We start from the raw sequence: 18,267 nt of genomic DNA, 5'->3' as shown, positions 1-18,267 counted from the left end.
TGTAAGATGATATTTCATACCTAATTGATGTCACAAGTATTTTAAAGACATGATAAATCCCAAAGCTGGGGATGTTGAAGAGAAATAATTACTTCTGCATGAAATGAGGGGACTTGTCAGTGTATATTAAAAGACAAAAATGGTTCAAATCTTCGCACCCAGTATTCCAGGTCTTGAGGGAATAAAGCTATGTGTCCAAAGTTGTTTATAATGACATTATTTGCAATAATGTTTATGTTTTATGTTTATACATTTTATAGGTTTCAAAGTACTTTTATATTCTTTGCCTCACCTGAGTATAATTATCCTCATTTTAAAGATAAGGATACCAGGAGTCAGAGAGGTTCAGTGATTTTCCCAGGATCACACAGCCGGGAATGGCAGAGCTAAAAGCTTGAAGTCTGATTGTCTGACTCCAATCTAGCGTCCTTTCCTACTTTCTTATAACAGCCAGAAGAGCCAACAACCTCTCTGACCTATAATGAGGGAATGGCTCCATGTACCGTGGCCTCTGGCCCAGGGGTCAATGACATCATTTGAGCCGTTACACACTCGCAAACAGAAATACCCTAATGTTCCTGGGAAAAATAAAGAGGCGGAAAGTTGAGCATAATTATATACGTGATGTAACCAATTTAAATGTATATGTATGCACATGGGATCTAGAGAAGTGGAGGAAGGGATGCTTCTATCAGAGCATCCCCCTTCCTTTGTCATTGTGATCACTATAGCAATGCCACTCAGTGTTCAAATAACAGTCAATTATTTTCACATGCATTCTCTCCTTTGAATCTTGCACAGCTTAGGGACCTGTGCAAGGCAAGGACTGTCCTCTTTGTCTGTCAACTGAGGAAACAGAGATTCAGAGAGATTAGGAGGCAGGGCCGAAATGTTGGTCCCTCCTTGACTAGCCTTGACCTCTTGGCACACCAGAATATTGGCTCAAGCCAGCCGTGTTCCTGAGTGAGGTTGGTTGTAAGCAGCACTATTTTGGGAGTGTTCAAAGTGAACCCCATTAAACTTAGCCTGAACACTGCATGCAGTGACCTCACCTGGGGGCTAATGGACTAGTGGACCCCTCCCTTGGCCTGCACTCCTGCAGATCCAAGTGCAAGGTCTTACTTTATAGTCTTACTTTATATTTGATGTGAGATCCCTGTTAGAATAAACAGAAAGCCCACGAAGAATGGATAGACACAAACTTCTGTACATGTAGATGACATCCCTTAAAATGATGTCTTTCTGAGCTCTGCAGATGTAATTTGCACCAGAGGTGATAATTAAACGGTAAAAACAAATAGAGCATTTCCCCCAGGGTACTGTTTCCATAGATACCACTAGAGTTGGCAACCTGACTGAATTAAATAAAACGGAGAGCCTATGTCAGGACTTTGAAAAAAATAAAGTTAAATGTTTATCAGGTGTCATACATTGTCAGATTTGGAAGTTTGGAGTCTTGCTGGAGGAAGAAGCTGTAGAAGGGAAAAGGGAACCAGCCAGTGGGTAGAGAGAGATGGAGTTGGGCCTGATGGCCAAGGGGACCGAGTGATAAGGTTTCCCTCTGTGCTTTCTGGTCCTGACACAAGGCCAGTGCGAGCTCCCTCCTCAAGTGTGTTATCTTATATTGAAATGCTAACATTCCATAACCCCCAAGTGACACAAGCATGTCAAGAACGACCCCAGGCAAATACAGAGAAGATAATTAAAGATCACTGGTGAAGACGAGTGTTCTTATTTTTGACTTCACGGAGGTGTGGGCGGGGGTGTGGGTGGCCCATCTGTATCCTGTTAGGTTTTGGCAGTTTTGGTTCATTTTCTCACACCTCGTCAGCCATCCTCCTTGCTGGTTGGTGATTGGTGATTGGTGTGGTCTTGCAGAAGGGGTCTGACACTACTGTGAAGAAGGAAATAGACTGAAGAGGAAAAAATTGGTGGTAGCTTAAGTGTCAACCACAGACGCACAGTGAAGAGTCCTTGCCTTCCGCCTCAGCTGTTTGATGGAGACTTTTCGGAGAACTTTGAAGGAGACAGCATCAGAAAAGACACCTGGTTTTCTCTCGTTAGTCTCTGAATGTTTTATTCCCAGGCTTTAACAGTTTAGAAGAGCGAGCCTTTGTTCTGGCTCAACATCAAGAAATCTTTGCTTTGGAGGACTCTTAAATGCTCATCTGAATTTCTTTAGCAGCAACTGTTTCTAAGCTGGTTCTTACAAGAGTTTCACTACTAGCTGGGGACAGGGCGCAAATAGGCTCAGCTTCTTGGAACCTCAGCATCTTTGTTTCTGAATGAGTGGACTGGGTTAGATCTTTATTTCCCAGAAGATGGGTTTCTTACCACTTGTGGTAGCTCAAATGATACAGGACAAGGTGACACGGAAACAAGACACAAAATAATTTCGAATCACTTTCCCTTTCCAATTCTCTTCTGATCCTTCTCATTATGTCAAGGAGAAAGTCTCAGTTTGGAGCTAGTGTGTCTTTAATGCCTCTCTATCACTTGCTAATTTCCCTTTTTAACAAAGCACAGGCCTCAGGCAGGCAAGAGTCTCTAACAAAAATTTAACAATAGGGTTCATTTTTTTAAAGGTAGTTTCTATTTATGGCAGGTGATAGTGATTTTCTGTTTAAGGCAGTGATAGAGTTTATTTTTGCAATAAGTTTTCTTAAGTAAAAAATGAGTAATTTAAGGAAACATTATGTAATAGCTCAGAGGATATGTACACAGGGCAAAAGATTGGCGTGATGGTACCGAGAGTTTGGAAGCAGTGCGTTAGGCATGTTCTGAGGCCTTTCCAGGGTTAGCACTCTGCAACAAAAATTTCCAGGTTTGGCCACAGCCACTTACAGACCAGAAATTTGAGTTTTGAGCATAGGACCCAGATTTCAGGTATTAAGATTTTTAAATAGATAAAAACTGGCTTTAATGTGACGTAGAACACTATTATGGACAAGTTGTTAGCCAATTAAAAAAAATAAAACTGGATTTCTGTTCTAAGACCAAAAATCTTTTTTTCTTTTCAAAACTTTCAAGTTCCAAAATTCCAGCTGAAATCATTTAACCCTTCCTCCTTTTCCCCTTCACCCTGAGGGAAGGATTGAACAAGACTGCATTTTAATTTGGGGCAGCCATAGAGTGAGTATAGTGATTAGAAACTTGGATTTAAGGGTCAGACTGAGCTGAGTTTGAATCCCAAAGTTGGCCCCTTGTGAGCCAAGAGACCTTGGACCAGTGACTCATCCTCTGAGCCTCAGTTTCCTCATGTGTAAAATGAGAACTTCCAAGGGAATTGTGAAGGTGAAATGGGCACGCAGAAGGCTTCCACGGAGCAAATGCTCCACAAACCGTTAGCCTCAGCAGCATCTGTTGTGCGTGTCCATCAGTTGAGTGGAAGCTGTGGACGGACATCCCTGTCCAGTGGTCTGCTGCAAGGTCACCCCTTCCTTTTAGGAAACACCCACCCAGTTTCCAGGGATCCGAGTTGGCACTGGGCATGATTTTTTGTAAAACAAGATGTTCCAAGCACACTGGCAAGCTTCACGTTTATTCCTGCCAGGTAGGATGAAAAAATTTAGTGTGGTTTTCTAGTGTTCGCATAATGACTGTCCCGTAGCGGGTGGGGCGTGAGCTCTGGGTAGAGGGGCTCCCTGCTCACGGGAGATGAGTGTGTGTCATCATCCTCAAGGCCAGCTCGCACCTGACACAGATCATCGGGAACCGTACCCGCGTTCCAACCGCAGACGCAGACCCAGGGAAGGTGAGGAGGATTAGGTTGCTTTGGGAGCTCTTCACGCCCTACTCATTAGCAGCACACTTTAATTATAAATAGGTCCTTTGTTAGGAATGTGGGGAAACTCCATAGCATGAGGGATACAAGTTGCTGAAGAGTTGGACAGCTAAAAATGACTCCCAGTGCTCTTTGCTTGTCAGTAAATATTTGTGAAGACCAGACTCTACCTAGCTTTTTCTTTTTTTTTTTTCTGGATTTAAAGAAGAGAAAGGCATGGTTTTGACCCTCAAGGAACTTTTCCTTGAGTTTGGTGAGGTCATTAAAGTACAGGCAGTGATTGTCAATCAGCAGAAAGCTGGGTGGTGAATTGGCAACCTCATTGGGGGAGTTTGGCAGACTGGGAGGGGGTCATCCAATGAACCCCCTGGTGCTGGATGCTAACACACCAGTCCCCAGGCCTGCCCTTAACACTAGCATGGCACCTGTGTGCCTGGCTGGGCACCCTAAGATGCTGGGGGAGCACCCCAGAGGGGCTGCTGATTCCAGAATGACAGGGCTTGAACGTCAAACCAACAGCTCCTACTTTTTCACTCCCTCCATCAGTCTCTTCTGCCTCTACAGTCTTTGATTTCTTCAGGGCTCCCCTCACCTGGCTTAGGAAATGAGCAGTGCTGTGGTTAAGAACCCAGGCCTTGTAGTCTAGCAGCCTTGTGCTCAGTCCTGGCTCCACCACTCACTGCCAGCTCTGTGACCTCAGGCAAAGCTCTTAACCCCTCTGAGCTTCAGTTGTCTGCTTTGTGAAATGGGTATATTAATAGTACTGACTTAATAGAAAGCAAGGAAATCATGCATAGAACACACTTTGGCACAGCCTGGCTCAAAATTGCCCTCAATATTATTACTGTTATGTTGTTACTGTAAAAGGAAGTTGTGTATCCAGGGAAGGCGGTATGGGGGTTGCCGGAAAAGCTTTCGAGTCAGATAGAGTTGAATTTGAATTTCAGCTCTGCCAATTAACTACTGGGTATGACTTGGGACAAGTCACCTCACTTCTCTAAATGCCTGCTTCCTCTTCTATAAAATGGGGTGATGGGATTGCTATGTGGAATAGATGAGCGAGTGTATGTGTGTGCCAGCATCTGGCACCAGGTGACCCCATGGCTCTTGGTACCTCCTCCTCCCCAGCCAGGGGTCCCTCATTGTCTACATAGTGCTTCCTTCTCTTCTATTTTTTTTTAAAATTATTTATTTATTTATTTATTTATGGCTGTGTTGGGTCTTCGTTTCTGTGTGAGGGCTTTCTCTAGGTGCAGCAAGCGGAGGCCACTCTTCATCGCGGTGCGCGGGCCTCTCACTGTCACGGCCTCTCCTGTTGCGGAGCACAGGCTCCAGACGCGCAGGCTCAGCAATTGTGGCTCACGGGCCTAGTCGCTCCGCCGCATGTGGGATCTTCCCAGACCAGGGCTCGAACCCGTGTCCCCTGCATTGACAGGCAGATTCTCAACCACTGCACCACCAGGGAAGCCCCTCTTCTATTTTTAAAAAAAATTTTTATTGTTGTTTTCATTAGTTTAATCCTCAGATATCTTTTTTTTTAATTGAGGTAACATTGGTTTACAACATTATATAAGTTTCATGTGTACAACATTATATTTTGACTTCTGTATACACTATTTGACTTCTGTATACTCACCAACAAAAGTTTCATTTCCATCCATCACCATACAGCTCACCCCCTTTACCCATTTGCAATCCCCCCACCCCGTTCCCCTCCTTCTCTTCTTGACAAAATCGGAAGAGAAGAATTACACCTGGGTCAGGTGTGGGATGACCGACTTCTCTGTTTCTAGAAAATTGCTAGAATCTGTGTGTAGGTTGGGGCCCTGGCAGCATGTAGTTTAGTTAGTAGCAATTCTGGAGGCTTTGTAGGGCCAGGCGGCCCCTTGCCACCCCTCTGCACAGCCCTGCTTTGTAAATTCAGGAGCGACCCAGAGCCCGACTCCTAAATGGTGGGGCAGAAGGAGGGAGCGCCTGGCTGGTAAATGAGCCTCCCCCCATGCCTGGGGGTGCTTAGGGATTTGGGGAAATGTTTGCCAGGTTAGACCCTCAGTAGTCTCCCAAAGGAGCCCTTCCCTCTATAGCTGGCCCGTGCTGGAAAACTCATGGGAACTTTGCCCCCTTCTGCCACAGGAACACTTTACTTCAGGAATAAAGAACATTTTTCTTTTACCACAAAACTGCCTTTGTCTTTCCTGGAAACTTTTATTGGCAGCCCTTACCACTGAGTCTCCAGTGGCAAAACCAAACAACCAAATCACAGGTTTGTATTTACTTCTTTTAAGTCAACTGCCATTGTTTATTCATTTTCCCTCTTGTGTCTTTGTAATTGAAATGAACTGCGTGTGATGTGGGAGAGAGCTGGGTCTCTGAGGCTTCTGCCTCCTTTGTCAGCGCAATACATTCTTTTTCAAATGCACAGCCTTCTGAATTTTAATAGACTGTAGATAATGATACATTTGGTTGCATATTAATTGCTGAGAGTTAGAAATAACACATAATCACTATGTTTCAAGGTTGCAAGTGTACAGCAGTGAGAGCCAGGGTTTGTTATGAGCCTTTGGAAAAATCCATTGTTAGTGGGCATTTTTAAATTCCTGTCATTAAAAATGTGCTACAGAATAAAAACTGTCTTAAAGTTCAGTCTTGTGTTCTGCGTGTGTGCACGAACACACACACAAACACACACACACATTTCCCAAGGAGTAACATTTTGAAGCTCTTCATCTGCTCAGCTGGGGTGTGTGGAGCAACAGCAAGGCCATATGAATCCATTGTAGATTACCTACCTCACAGTTTCCTGAACAGCATGCTTTGTACCTTATTTTTCTGCAAACCATCGCTTAGTGGGTGGTAAGATGTCAGCTGAAAGCCAAAGCAGGAAGGTTTTAAAATATTTTATTTTATTCCCAATTCAGTCAATCCCTTGTGGCTGTGTGACTGGTAGCTTTTTCCATTTTGAATAATCAGGTTTCAGTGTAGTCTGTTCCCAGTCGAGAGCAGACTGTTCTAAAACACCCGAGTGCAGTGTTCCCTGATTCTCAGTGGAGGCATGTGCTGCTGAGGATGCACGTGGACCAAATGATTTGAAAGGATAAATCGTGCTAGGAGGGACAGCTGGGGTTACCAGGGAGCTCAGCAAATGTATTTTCTGTTTCTCTCTGGAAGTCACATCTCTGCAAGGCTTGACTGCTGAAAATCATTGTTCTCATCGAGAACAGAAAGAGGAGGGGGTCCGTGTTCTTTTCCTGAAGACCTGGTGCCCTTGGTCGGATGTCCCTGTAGGTTCTACCCAGCAGCTGAATGTGGGATTCCTCGTCTCAGCCTCGTCTTCAGTCAGATGGCAGACCCAGCTGTTAGCCTTGCTTGCCTGCAACGTGTTTGATCATCTCAGATTCAGCTGGAACACGCTGTCCTTCCTTTGAGATTGAGATCTGTGCATCCTTTTCCATCTCTGTACTTCTTTTTCCTCTTCTGGGAAGCTAAGATAATGCTGAGCTTCAAAGGATGATAGGTAGATAAGAGAGAGGACATGTCAGTGGATCTGTGTATGGTCCTTTCTGGAAGCCAAAAGTAACGTTATTTTTGGGAGAAATTCTACCTTCCACCTCTGACATGGCTTGAACACCCAGAATTCCTATCATTGCCTAATCCCAGATAGTAGTGGGATCAGGCAAGATTGGAGACCAGCTCTTTTAGCCCATAATTCAGCAAGGTGGGGTGGGGAGGGGTGGGTGGGAGGACTTCGATGTAGACCTCAAGACCTACCCACTTGGGTGTACTTCCACCACTCAGGTTCTTATCTTAGGATTTCACGGTTGATGTTTTTCTCAACTTGGACGTAGCCTTGCATCTTGCCAAACCACTCCCAGTTTTGCTCTATCCAGCTGGAGCTTGACTAAACAGATGATAAAACTGCCGGAAGAAAGGGAAGGCAGGAATGTAGAATCAAAATGTGGTCTCATAGCAGCCCAAGTCCTCGGTGGCCAGAGCATGTCATTGGTGAGATAGTGGCAGGTAACACGGAGCACCAGCTTTGTCCCTGGGAGGCTCAGAGCAAAATCCAGTGCTGCAGGGAATGAATGAGAGCAGGAGAACAGGCTGGGGGTGGGGGCGAGGGTGGGGGGAGATCACACCTCTCCTTGGACATCACAGTTTCAAGGCAATAATTTGATATTTACAGGCAACAACTTATGGGACAGGCTTGTACCGAGCACATTACACACATGATCTCATGTCACCTTCCCAACAACCCTGTGAGAGGGTCAGAGAGCCACCCTCACTTCCCAGGGCATAAGACCAAGCCCGTGGAGGTTACATCGTTGGCCCAAGGTCATAGGGTATTCAGTTCATAGGGCACTGTCCTCTGGCCGGAAAGGTTGGCTCATATTTTATCCTTAGATCCTTTGCAAAGAATCAACACATTTGGGGAGCCAGAGTGATAAGAACTTTGTCACTTTCAGCAGAGGCTTTCTGCTCATCCTTAAACACCAGGGAAGCCTCAGCAAATGTCCTTAAAGTGCCCTTGAGGTCTGTACACACCGGTTCCCAAACCCTGAAGCAGAGGTGGAATCCCCAGTGCATTCTTCTCCCCCTACCCCTCCAACCCAGCCCAAGGGGAAGCCAGGGAATCCCTTTTACAGAGATAAACAAATACAGAATTTATATCCCACCCAAGGGTTTCCAAGAAGTCAATAGGAAATGACTGACCGAAACCCCAGAACTACAGAGCCCTTCCTCTTGGCCTGTGGCTGTGATTAGGCCACCACTGCCACCTCCGGCTGACTTCTTGGCGTCCCCCACCCAGGAATGTGCCGCTCTGACCCCATTTTCCAGACCTGGAGATGGGTGTGGCGTGCTGTGGGCACATTTCTTCTGTGGCATTCTTGGCAAAAAGACATAACCTGACTCTACTCATGAGAAAACATCTTCTGGGCCTAAGGTTGGCTTCCCTGTAAGGGCCACAGAGGCTTGAGTCTGCTGGCAGCTCTCACACTTTTCCAGGAGGTCGAACTGTTAAAGCGCTTCAGCTCTGAGCATCTGGCCCTTTCTCCTTGACAGAGTAAGAGCTTTGCTTGATGATCAGAAGGCATATGTGGAGCCAGAGACCGCAGAGAGAGCTAAATATTTAGCTTCCTCTTTCTCTGAAGGTCTGTAGTGCCATGTCTGGGCATGACCAGAATGAGTTTCAGGCGATGGGCTAGCGTTTGCTAAAAGGAACTTATCGGGGTGAGGGTGTGCATTTCTCCTTCTGCCCAAGGTTAAGTAATAGTAACATCCTGTGTAAGAGAACGTGAATGTGGTTTTCTACTAAACTCCAATATTTTAGGGCTATTTATTAGATATTTTTAATCATGGGCCAATTTAACCAGTAGCAGACTAATAAAATAAATTTGGGCTTGCTGCCAGGACAAATGTTGACTTACCCTTATGATGTTGACTGAAACGAATAACTTTGAAAGTAATTGAGGAGTGAAACCTTAGCCAAAAATACAGTGTCTGAAACAGTGGTTCTGTTTTATTTTACTGGCACTGCTAAGAGATTTTGTTCGTAACCTAGGCTGCTGCCCACCTCGGCTCTCGGAAAGTCCCATATTTTACTGAATTATTTTCCAAGGTTTTGTTTTGTTTTTTGTTTTTTGGCCCATAAACCACCATTCAGCAAAAATGAATATCCCCATGGCAGAGAAGAACAGGCTACTTTTCCAATATGGGAGCAAACAGTCAATGATAATGAGAGGAATAAAGATAATAACTTGCTTGAGGTGCTCCCTCAGAAACAAAATGGTATGCCAGTAACATTTGCCCTCTCAGAGTTTGTAGTAAAATTAATTGCTCCAGCAGGGTAAACTGGATGAAATCCGTCTAACTCGCCCCACACTCACGTTTCCTTCATTTTGCCATTCAGTTTATACAAATATTAGAGAGCGATAGTATTTTGCCAGCATGTGCTTTGAACTTGAAGGAAGCAGGGGAGGCCTGGAGGAAATGAAGCCAGGATGACCACATGAATTGTCATAAAGTGTGATTTCTTTCTCTTCTCATTTTTTTACTTGCATTTGATGGGAGCTCTGTTTGGGGCTGGAACTCAGCATACTTTCAGAGGCTTATGCCAGCAGCGTCTGAGCTTAGTCCAGCATCCCCCTCTGATGCTCCTGCCCTAAGCAACACCCCCCTAAAAGCAACCACCTCACAGGCTGACCTTGGCCAGAGGCCGTAGGTGCAGACTGGCTCAAGCCAAAACAGACTTGATATACATGGAATAAAGATCATCTCCCCAACCTTAATGTGTTCAGTTTTACGGCCCCAAGAGTTGATGGTTTAATCTGTGGATCTGTCCAGACCATTTTGTGATGTCTCCATCAATGCTTTTTAGCATTGCCATGAGGGGAGGCTGGAGAAATGGTCAGCTCCTCAACACAACAATCCAACACCCTGTCTACAGCTTGGCCATGAGACTGAACTAAGTCAGAGTGTCCTGTGGATTTTATTTATCCAGGCTCTCCTTAGTCCCCAGTAGCAAAAATACAAACAAAACAAAACAAAGCCCCCAAAAGCATTTTTTTCTTTTAAAGAAGGAAATTAGGATGTTTTCCTTCTAGCATCTGATGCAGAGAGAGTTGGGCCATTTCATCAAAAAGGAAATCTAATCTCCCTTGGATGCACAGTGCAAGGCAACCAAACCTGCAGCTGGAGAAAATAAACACAAGGGTGTGGCCTCCACCTTTGAGATTAGCCAGGAGGAAGGTATCAGGAATTCTTCCCAGAGCTGTTCCTGGTGGTTTGGCAGAGTCCACAAAGCCTGTGGGACCTTTGCTGAAATCACCTGTAAGCATTTTTAGGGGGATATTATAGTTCTACTTTTGAAGACCTTTTGCTCACCTTGTAGGTTAGAAACCAATAATTCTGAAATGCGTTTGGCCTAATCAATGAAGCCAGGTTTCCGTTGGAATTTGGGCCTCATTATTTGCCTTTTAACTTCTAGTAACAAATGACACCAGGTCAGTTAGCTCTGTGCCAGGGAAAAGAAAACAAACAAAAAAATTTTTAATGGAAATTTTGGAGTTAGGAACAATTATTTCATTATTGTCTTTTTCTATTTCCAAAAAAATAAGATGAAGAGTCACTTGCAGGCTCCAAAGAAGCTCCCCTTCTTTGCTCCCCTCTTGCTCAGACAGCTCTGCTAAGGACTCCTCGTTGCTGCCTCTGTGTCCTGCATGCCCCTGTGTTCCACTGTGCTCTGCCTGCTGACCGCCTCACCTGCCGCACTCCAGCCAAGGCTTACTCTCTTGGGTGCTCTGCCTGGATCAACCTTCTGGTTCTCTCTGTGAAGCCAGGAGACATTCCCCCAAGGGTGACACGTGTACCCTTCAATGAAGCCCACTTTGCAGATGCTGGGTGAACACTTGCAGAGCTGAATTCCAGAGAATGCCCGTAGTCACAAAGGATCTCTTCCACTTATGTGTATTAATTACAAAGGGAGTAGTAGTAACTTTACAATGGAGAAATCCAGCAGATACCTCCTGTAGGGCTGTTGTAACAAAGTACCGCAAGAGGGGAGGCTTAGAACAACAGAAATTTATTTCTTACTCTTCTGCAAACTAGAGTCGAAAATCAAGGTGTCAGTAGGGCCATGCTCCCTCTGAAACCTGCAGGAGAATTCTTCGTTGCCTCTTCCTAGCTTCTGGTGTTTGCCATCCATCTTTGGTGTTCTCTGGCTTGTAGACGCATCACTCTAATCACTGCCCCCATCATCACATGCTGTCTCCCTGTATGTCTCTGTCTAAATTTCCCTTTTTATAAGGACACCAACGATTGCATTTAGGGCCCACTGCAATCTAATATGACCTCATCCTAACCTGATTACATCTGCCAAAATCCTATCTCCAAATAAGGTCACTTTCACAGGTTCGGGGGTAGAACTTCAACATATCTTTTTGTGGGGGACACAATTCAACCCATTGTACCACCTTGACCAACTCGTCCAGGTTAGTGTCACCAGTTATAAGATATAGTGACATCATGTCCCCCAGATATGATGTACCAAGAAGGGCACATCACTTCTGTTGTATTCTTGCCAAAAATGCATAATCTGAATCCAATCATGAGAAAGCATCAGACATGTCTAAATTGAGAGATATACTACAAAATAACTGACCAGCGCTCTTCAAAAGTATCATTGTCACAGAAGCCTGAGGAACTGTCACCGATTGGAGGAAACTGTAGTGATATGACAACAAAATACAATGAAAGGGTGGGAAGGCCTTGGCAGTAGGAGGTGTCAAGGGAAGTGAGAACATGAGAATATTTGTGGTGACCTAGAAGTTTGTTTTTCTTTTTTTTTTCAACATCTTTATTAGAGTATAATTGCTTTACAATGGTGTGTCAGTTTCTGCTTTATAACAAAGTGAATCGGTTATACATATACATATATCCCCATATCTCTTCCCTCTTGCATCTCCCTCCCTCCCACCCTCCCTATCCCACCCCTCTAGGTGGTCACAAAGCACCGAGCTGATCTCCCTGTGCTATGCGGCTGCTTCCCACTACCTATCTATTTTACGTTTGGTAGTATATATATGTCCATGCCACTCTCTCACTTTGTCCCAGCTTACCCTTCCCCCTCCCTGTATCCTCAAGTCCATTCTCTAGTAGGTCTGCGTCTTTATTCCCGTCTTGCCCCTAGGTTCTTCATAACCATTTTTTTGTTTGTTTTTAGATTCCATATATATGTGTTAGCATACGGTGTTTGTTTTTCTCTTTCTGACTTACTTTACTCTGTATGACAGACTCTAGGTCCATCCACCTCACTACAAATAACTCAGTTTCATTTCTTTTTATGGCTGAGTAATATTCCATTGTATATATGTGCCACATCTTCTTTATCCATTCATCTGTTGATGGACACTTAGGTTCCTTCCATGTCCTGGCTATTGTAAATAGAGCTACAATGAACATTGTGGTACATGACTCTTTTTGAATTATGGTTTTCTCAGGGTATATGCCCAGTAGTGGGATTGCTGGGTCTTTAATAAATGGTTCAAGGTAGCCCTCTCAGCTCTCAATTTCCCAGCCACATGGACCTTTCCCTATTCTGGCCTATATCAGTTGAGAATTATTGAAATTCAGTAGTGGGACCAGGTTTCTTCTAATTACTGTTGATTCTAGGTCATGTCTGCCTCTTCAGTATCCTTTCTCACTAGGTCCTCACTAACAACTGAAGTAAAAATCTCAGATGGCACCTGTGTGCTGCAGTTCAGCATTCACTAGTACATTCGCAAAACTGTTTTCTGTCCATTGAAATAAATCTTTGTATTATGGAGCATTTTGACCCCATACCATCTTAAAATCAGATTTCTACCCCTTATTTTTGACTCAGTAGTACTTGGAAGTGGAACTCAGGATCTAAGCATTTTGAATGTTGCCTAGTATAGTAAAGGTGCTGTCAGAAAACAGTATTTTGGAAATTAATTTTCTAGAATCTTCTACAGTGTCCTCTACTGAGCAAAATACTTAATTGAAAATTGGGGAATCTCCAGCAAAACTCATGTTCCTTTTTCTAATGAGCAGGGGAAAAAAAAAAGGCCTCAAGCCCTCAAGAATGGTTTCTGTATTTGCTAAAGGTCGAAAAAAAGCAAAAGAAGAATAATATTTTGTGACGTGTGAAAATTATATGAAATTCGAATTTTAATGTCTATAGATGAAGGTTTAATGGAACATAGTCACATTCACTTATTTACATACTGTTTATGGCTGATGGTAGAGATGAGTAGTTGTGACAAAGGCTGGACAGCCCTCAAAGCCTAAAATATTTAACCATCTGGCCCCTTACAAAAAAGTTAGCCAAGCCCTGGAGTAGGGCATGGGCTCTGGATCCAGCCTCCCTAGCCTAGGTTTAAATCCTAGCCACCTTTTTTAGCTTTCCCCATCTTTAAGATGAGGATCACAATAGTGGCTACCTTGTAGGGCTGTTAGGAGAATAAATTAGTAAATATCTGTAAAGCATAGAGAAGAGTCCCTGCAATGAATATGAGCTCATTATTATTATGTAATAATTCTAGAGCTTCTCCATCACTCTGAGATCGTAACTTCCTGTTTAACATGAGGATGATGAAAGCCTCCTAGAGGGTTACTGTTGGATGACACATGACCCCTGGGTGTGCAGTTCCCAGCACATCTCCCGTCACACAAATGTAGCCCTGCATAAGGCTTCCTGGTGTTTCTAAACATTTGAAAGACTTTTTTTTATGATTCCATCAACTCATGGGCAAAAGCATCTGCTAGCACAGTTGTTTCTCACCTCTCTCTTGCTCCTGGCCAGGTGTAGAGCATCCAAGAGCAGTGCTGCCCTGCAATAGAGCAGTCAGTCCTGCACTAATGGCTGCATTTCTGGCCCCTCCTGGGCCGCGTTTGTGACTCAGTAAAAGCAGAGTCTCAGGGAAGCTACAGACGTGATGTGAAAGACTCTCCTACTGCTCTCCAACCCCACTCTGGCTGCAAAAATGAAGTGCAGGGAGAATGAGTGAGGGTTTCCTGTATGCCACATCTATTAGAATGGAACTATTTTTTAAGGAATAAGAAATAGTGCCAAATTATATTGATATGATAGGCATTTTCTTACATTGCATATAATGTGCTTTGGTTTTTATCTTTTGGAGGGAAGAATAAGGAGAGGATAAGAACTGTATCCCCTAGGGAAGGAATATTAAAATCTATTTAATTAAATCTCACATTAAAAATAAAATTACATGGAGTGCTTTATTCTCCTTTGTTTGTAATTCAAGCACAAGAGATATTTAAAATTGGTGAATCAATTCCTTTATGAAAAATATGACCTCTATACCTTTCTTCATCCTCTCCTTCCCTTCTTCCCACCTCTTCCTTCTTTTTTCCCATTCCTTGTCCTCTGGAAAGATGAAGAGAAAATATTTGATAAAAGTCAGTACTCATTCATGATAAAAATTCACAGCAAAGTTAGCACAGAAGGAACTTTTTCTACTCGATAAAGGGTGTCTCTTCCATGCTTTCAGCAAATACAGTACTTAATGATGAAACCTTCATAATAATTACTTTATAATTCGGAATTAGACTATGGTACCTGCTATTTCAGCTTGTAATCAACAATATATGGGTAGTCCTAGCCAGTGCAATAAGACAAGAAAAACAAAAAAGCTGTAAGGTCTGGAAAACATGCAAAAAGATTGTTATTCAGAAAATACTGCCCACACAGAATACTCAATGCCTTTTTCTTTTTTGTTTTATTTTTCTAACCTCTTTAGTGAGATGTCCTCCTGCCCTGTCTTAAAATTGCATAGTGAGGGTGGTGTCTGCACTTGAAACAGGACACTTCATTCCTGGGGTTAGCAGTGACCTTGCCCAGCTTGGTCTGGCAGCTGAGTTGTTGGATTAGGAAGCTTCTGCAGGTTGTGTTCTGTCATCTCTCTGTAAAGCCTGAAAGCATCCCTCTTATTGCATTTGCTAGTTCTCAGTAGAGCTATTTAACTAGAATCTGGAAACATTTTCCCTGAGGCTCCTTTTAGACAGCAGTAAAATGTAGCTCGAGACATACTGAGTAAAATGGAAAAGAAAAATCAAATTAGGCCAAGAATTTTTTTAATCTCCTCTTCTCACTGAAGCCCTCAAGGAGAACACCATAATTTATATTTGACTCATGTGGGTCAGGCATAAAGCCTCCTCTATAGATTCAATAACCTGTAAATGTTCTGGTTGTGAAATTGCACCTGCCCGCTTTGCTGGATCAAGCACTAAATCATGCAGCAGTGGTTTCTGTTTTGATTGTTCATTACTTGGAAATGTCAGATTGCCAGAGAGCAGCCCAGTGTTTACTTCCAAATGGGCAAAGCCTTAGGAAAGGAGTTTTAATTACAATCTCATGTAGCAACACTGCACACAACTTGCAGAGGGGCCAACATTTGCACTGTGCATACATCTTATAGCAGTGCAGAAAAACACCCATCTGACTGGCTCATGTAAAATGGGCAGCAAAGTCAGCAGAACCTTAGAAAAGATGACACAGCAAGTGGAACAGAGCCGAATCTTCCCTCATCCTGCCAAGCATGCAGGGCTCCCTGCCCCTTTTTAAAGCAAGAGAAGCCAATTGGCGTTTGCCCTTCAACTTCCCTAGTTTGATATAGAATCTGTGACCTAGCAGATTTAGCCGTTAATAAAACAGAGACCTAGGAGTCAATGGGCTCTGAGGTACGTGCAGGATTATCTGAGACCAAGTCCTGATCCCCTAGGAAATCCCCCATCTTCTCACTTGGTGCAATGCAGTTTGTGCCACCGAAGGTGGTATATCACAACTCTGGCATTTCCAGCCAAAGCAGGAGCCATTCAAGAGATGCTCAAGAGGCTGTGTATGTGTGTGTGTGTGTGTGTGTGTGTGTATTCAGTATGCCCGCTGATAGTGGAGCTCTGACGTAAAAAAATATTTTAAAAATCCTCCTCTGGGCACAGATACTCAGGAGCCAGGCACTGGACAGGGAGCATCCTTGAAGGGCGCTGTCACCTGGAAGCAGAAGGGCTATTGGATCTTTCTCTTCAGCATTTAAATAATTGTAATGCGATGTCTCTCATGTTGAGAGATTCATCCTTTGCATTTTGGAACTAAGCCTTCCCAGTGTTCGGAGAGTTTCCTGCTGTCTGTTCAGCTCAGCATACCAAGAGGCTGGAGAGGTACCCGGCAGCCCAGATTGATTCTCCGTCTTGGAAGTATTTGCTTTGAGAAATCATGAAGTCACTCCTGGCCATGTTGTGGAATTGTTTTGTGCTTTTTAAAAGGCCTTTTAATTTTTCTACTTGAATGCCAGAAAGGTTGGGTCTGTTTCAGAGAATGCTTCTGATTTCTGAGGCTGGCAAGGGCATAAACTGACATGAGAGTTTCTCGGCAGAACTCCAAATTCAGGCAAGATTTTTCCAAGCACCTACTATGTTCAAAACACCCTGCAGGGGTATTCTGGAGAATCTGAAGTTCTGGCTTAACTCTCAAAACTTTGAAGGCAATGGCTGAAAAAGAAAGATGAGCATCTTGAGGCTCCCTTTGGAAATGATTGAGTTTTGCCACAACCATTGGCAAGTTTGGTTTTTTCCATTAAAATTTGGTGTCTTCATGTGCTGTCAAGCGTCTCCTGCAGGTCAGATGGAGCTTAGGAAGACAAGGGTAACTGTTCTCTTTGTCTTTGGAAAGTGTTTTGTCTGTCATCTCTCTCTTTTCCACAGCCTGTTGTTTTTATTTATGTAATTCTCATCTGCAGAGTCATTGGTATGGGTAGGCTCCCCGCATCCATCAGCTTGGTTTGGGGTAACTTGCAGATTTGCACGTTTTATGTGGAAGTGATTTTCAAAACTTGTGGCTATGTATAGTATAAAAACTGATGCTCATGGTAGGGTTTTCTCTCTATACATTTTCTTTTGCTGTCTGGTTGTTATTTATAACTATTAATATGTGCATTTCAAATATACTGTAGATACAAAGATGCTTTGTTAAGAGCCTAGCAATAGAATAACTTCTTTAAACAATATTGTTTTAATTTGGTGTACTTAAAAAAAAAAAGGATTTTTTGTGCTTTAGAAAAGCCATTGCATATTAGAAATTTGGAGAGCGGCTTCAGGTAAGTTGGAGAAAAGGTTTTTTAAAAAGATGAAACCAGAAGCATCAAAAGACAACTGCCTGACAAGGTCATTGGATGGGAAATCTGCGGCAGCTTTTCTCTGCAGGAGGGGTTGAAGAGAATGATGCTGCTTAGTGGAAGCCTCTGATTTAAAAGCTGGCAGATATATTTGGGGTGAAGGGAAAGGAGAGATCCCTGCCCATTTGCTGTCCACTCAGAGGCTGCTTCTGTTGACATCCCTCTGCCATTTCTCCTTCCCTGGCTCCTCAGCCAGGTCACCTCCACACAGCTGGAGTGAGACAGAGCACTGTTTACATTCCACAGATCGGTGTGCAGCCAGCAGCTTGTGGAGTGGGACATGACTGTATAGTGGAGTTATGTTGTCTTCGTAATTGACCTTGACATTTTCCTTTCCTTTTTTTTTAACCCTACAGGAGCCTAGTAATAAACGAGTCAAACCTCTTTCCAGAGTCACATCCCTAGCAAACCTCATCCCACCCGTGAAAGCCACACCGTTAAAGCGCTTCAGCCAAACCCTGCAGGTAAGAAGGACACGGTGGGCTCATGTTTGCAGAAAACCACGTTGTGTGGGAGGAGACATCCCTGTCCTACCTAGAACCTCCCCCGGTTTCAGATTGACATGAATCAATGCTTATTTCAACGGAAGAGAGCAAGTGAGGGGACTGAAAGGAAGAAAGAGATGTTTTCAAGCTGTAAACTGGTGTCAGGCAGAGTCCCTCAAGGTGTAACTGGAGGAGTCATCTCTGTTGGGCTCCTCACAATTATATTTCACAGTCCTATACTCCATCCAGATGCGCTATCATAGGTTTTGTCCTAAAATATCTATGGGCC

At 43.7% G+C, this 18,267-nt stretch overlaps 1 protein-coding gene across 5 annotated transcripts in view; it reads left to right on the top strand.

The window, feature by feature from the left end:
* The window catches only part of ARHGEF3 (Rho guanine nucleotide exchange factor 3), a 308,586-nt gene that overhangs the window by 249,512 nt on the left and 40,807 nt on the right, over nt 1-18,267 (top strand). For 4 of the 5 annotated variants that reach the window (XM_082412280.1, XM_082412281.1, XM_082412279.1 and 1 more), the window contains one exon: nt 17,850-17,957. In XM_082412280.1, coding sequence (XP_082268406.1) covers nt 17,850-17,957 — 108 coding nt within the window. Of the gene's footprint in view, nt 1-16,276; nt 16,965-17,849; nt 17,958-18,267 lie in introns of those variants that run through there. The other variant, XM_082412283.1, reaches the window with a different exon arrangement.

Source organism: Balaenoptera physalus (assembly GCF_965194825.1).
Source record: "Balaenoptera physalus genome assembly, chromosome: 11".
Lineage (NCBI taxonomy): Eukaryota > Metazoa > Chordata > Mammalia > Artiodactyla > Balaenopteridae > Balaenoptera > Balaenoptera physalus.
The sequence above is the reverse complement of the archived record's forward strand: the minus strand, read 5'-3'. Positions and strand labels throughout refer to the sequence as shown.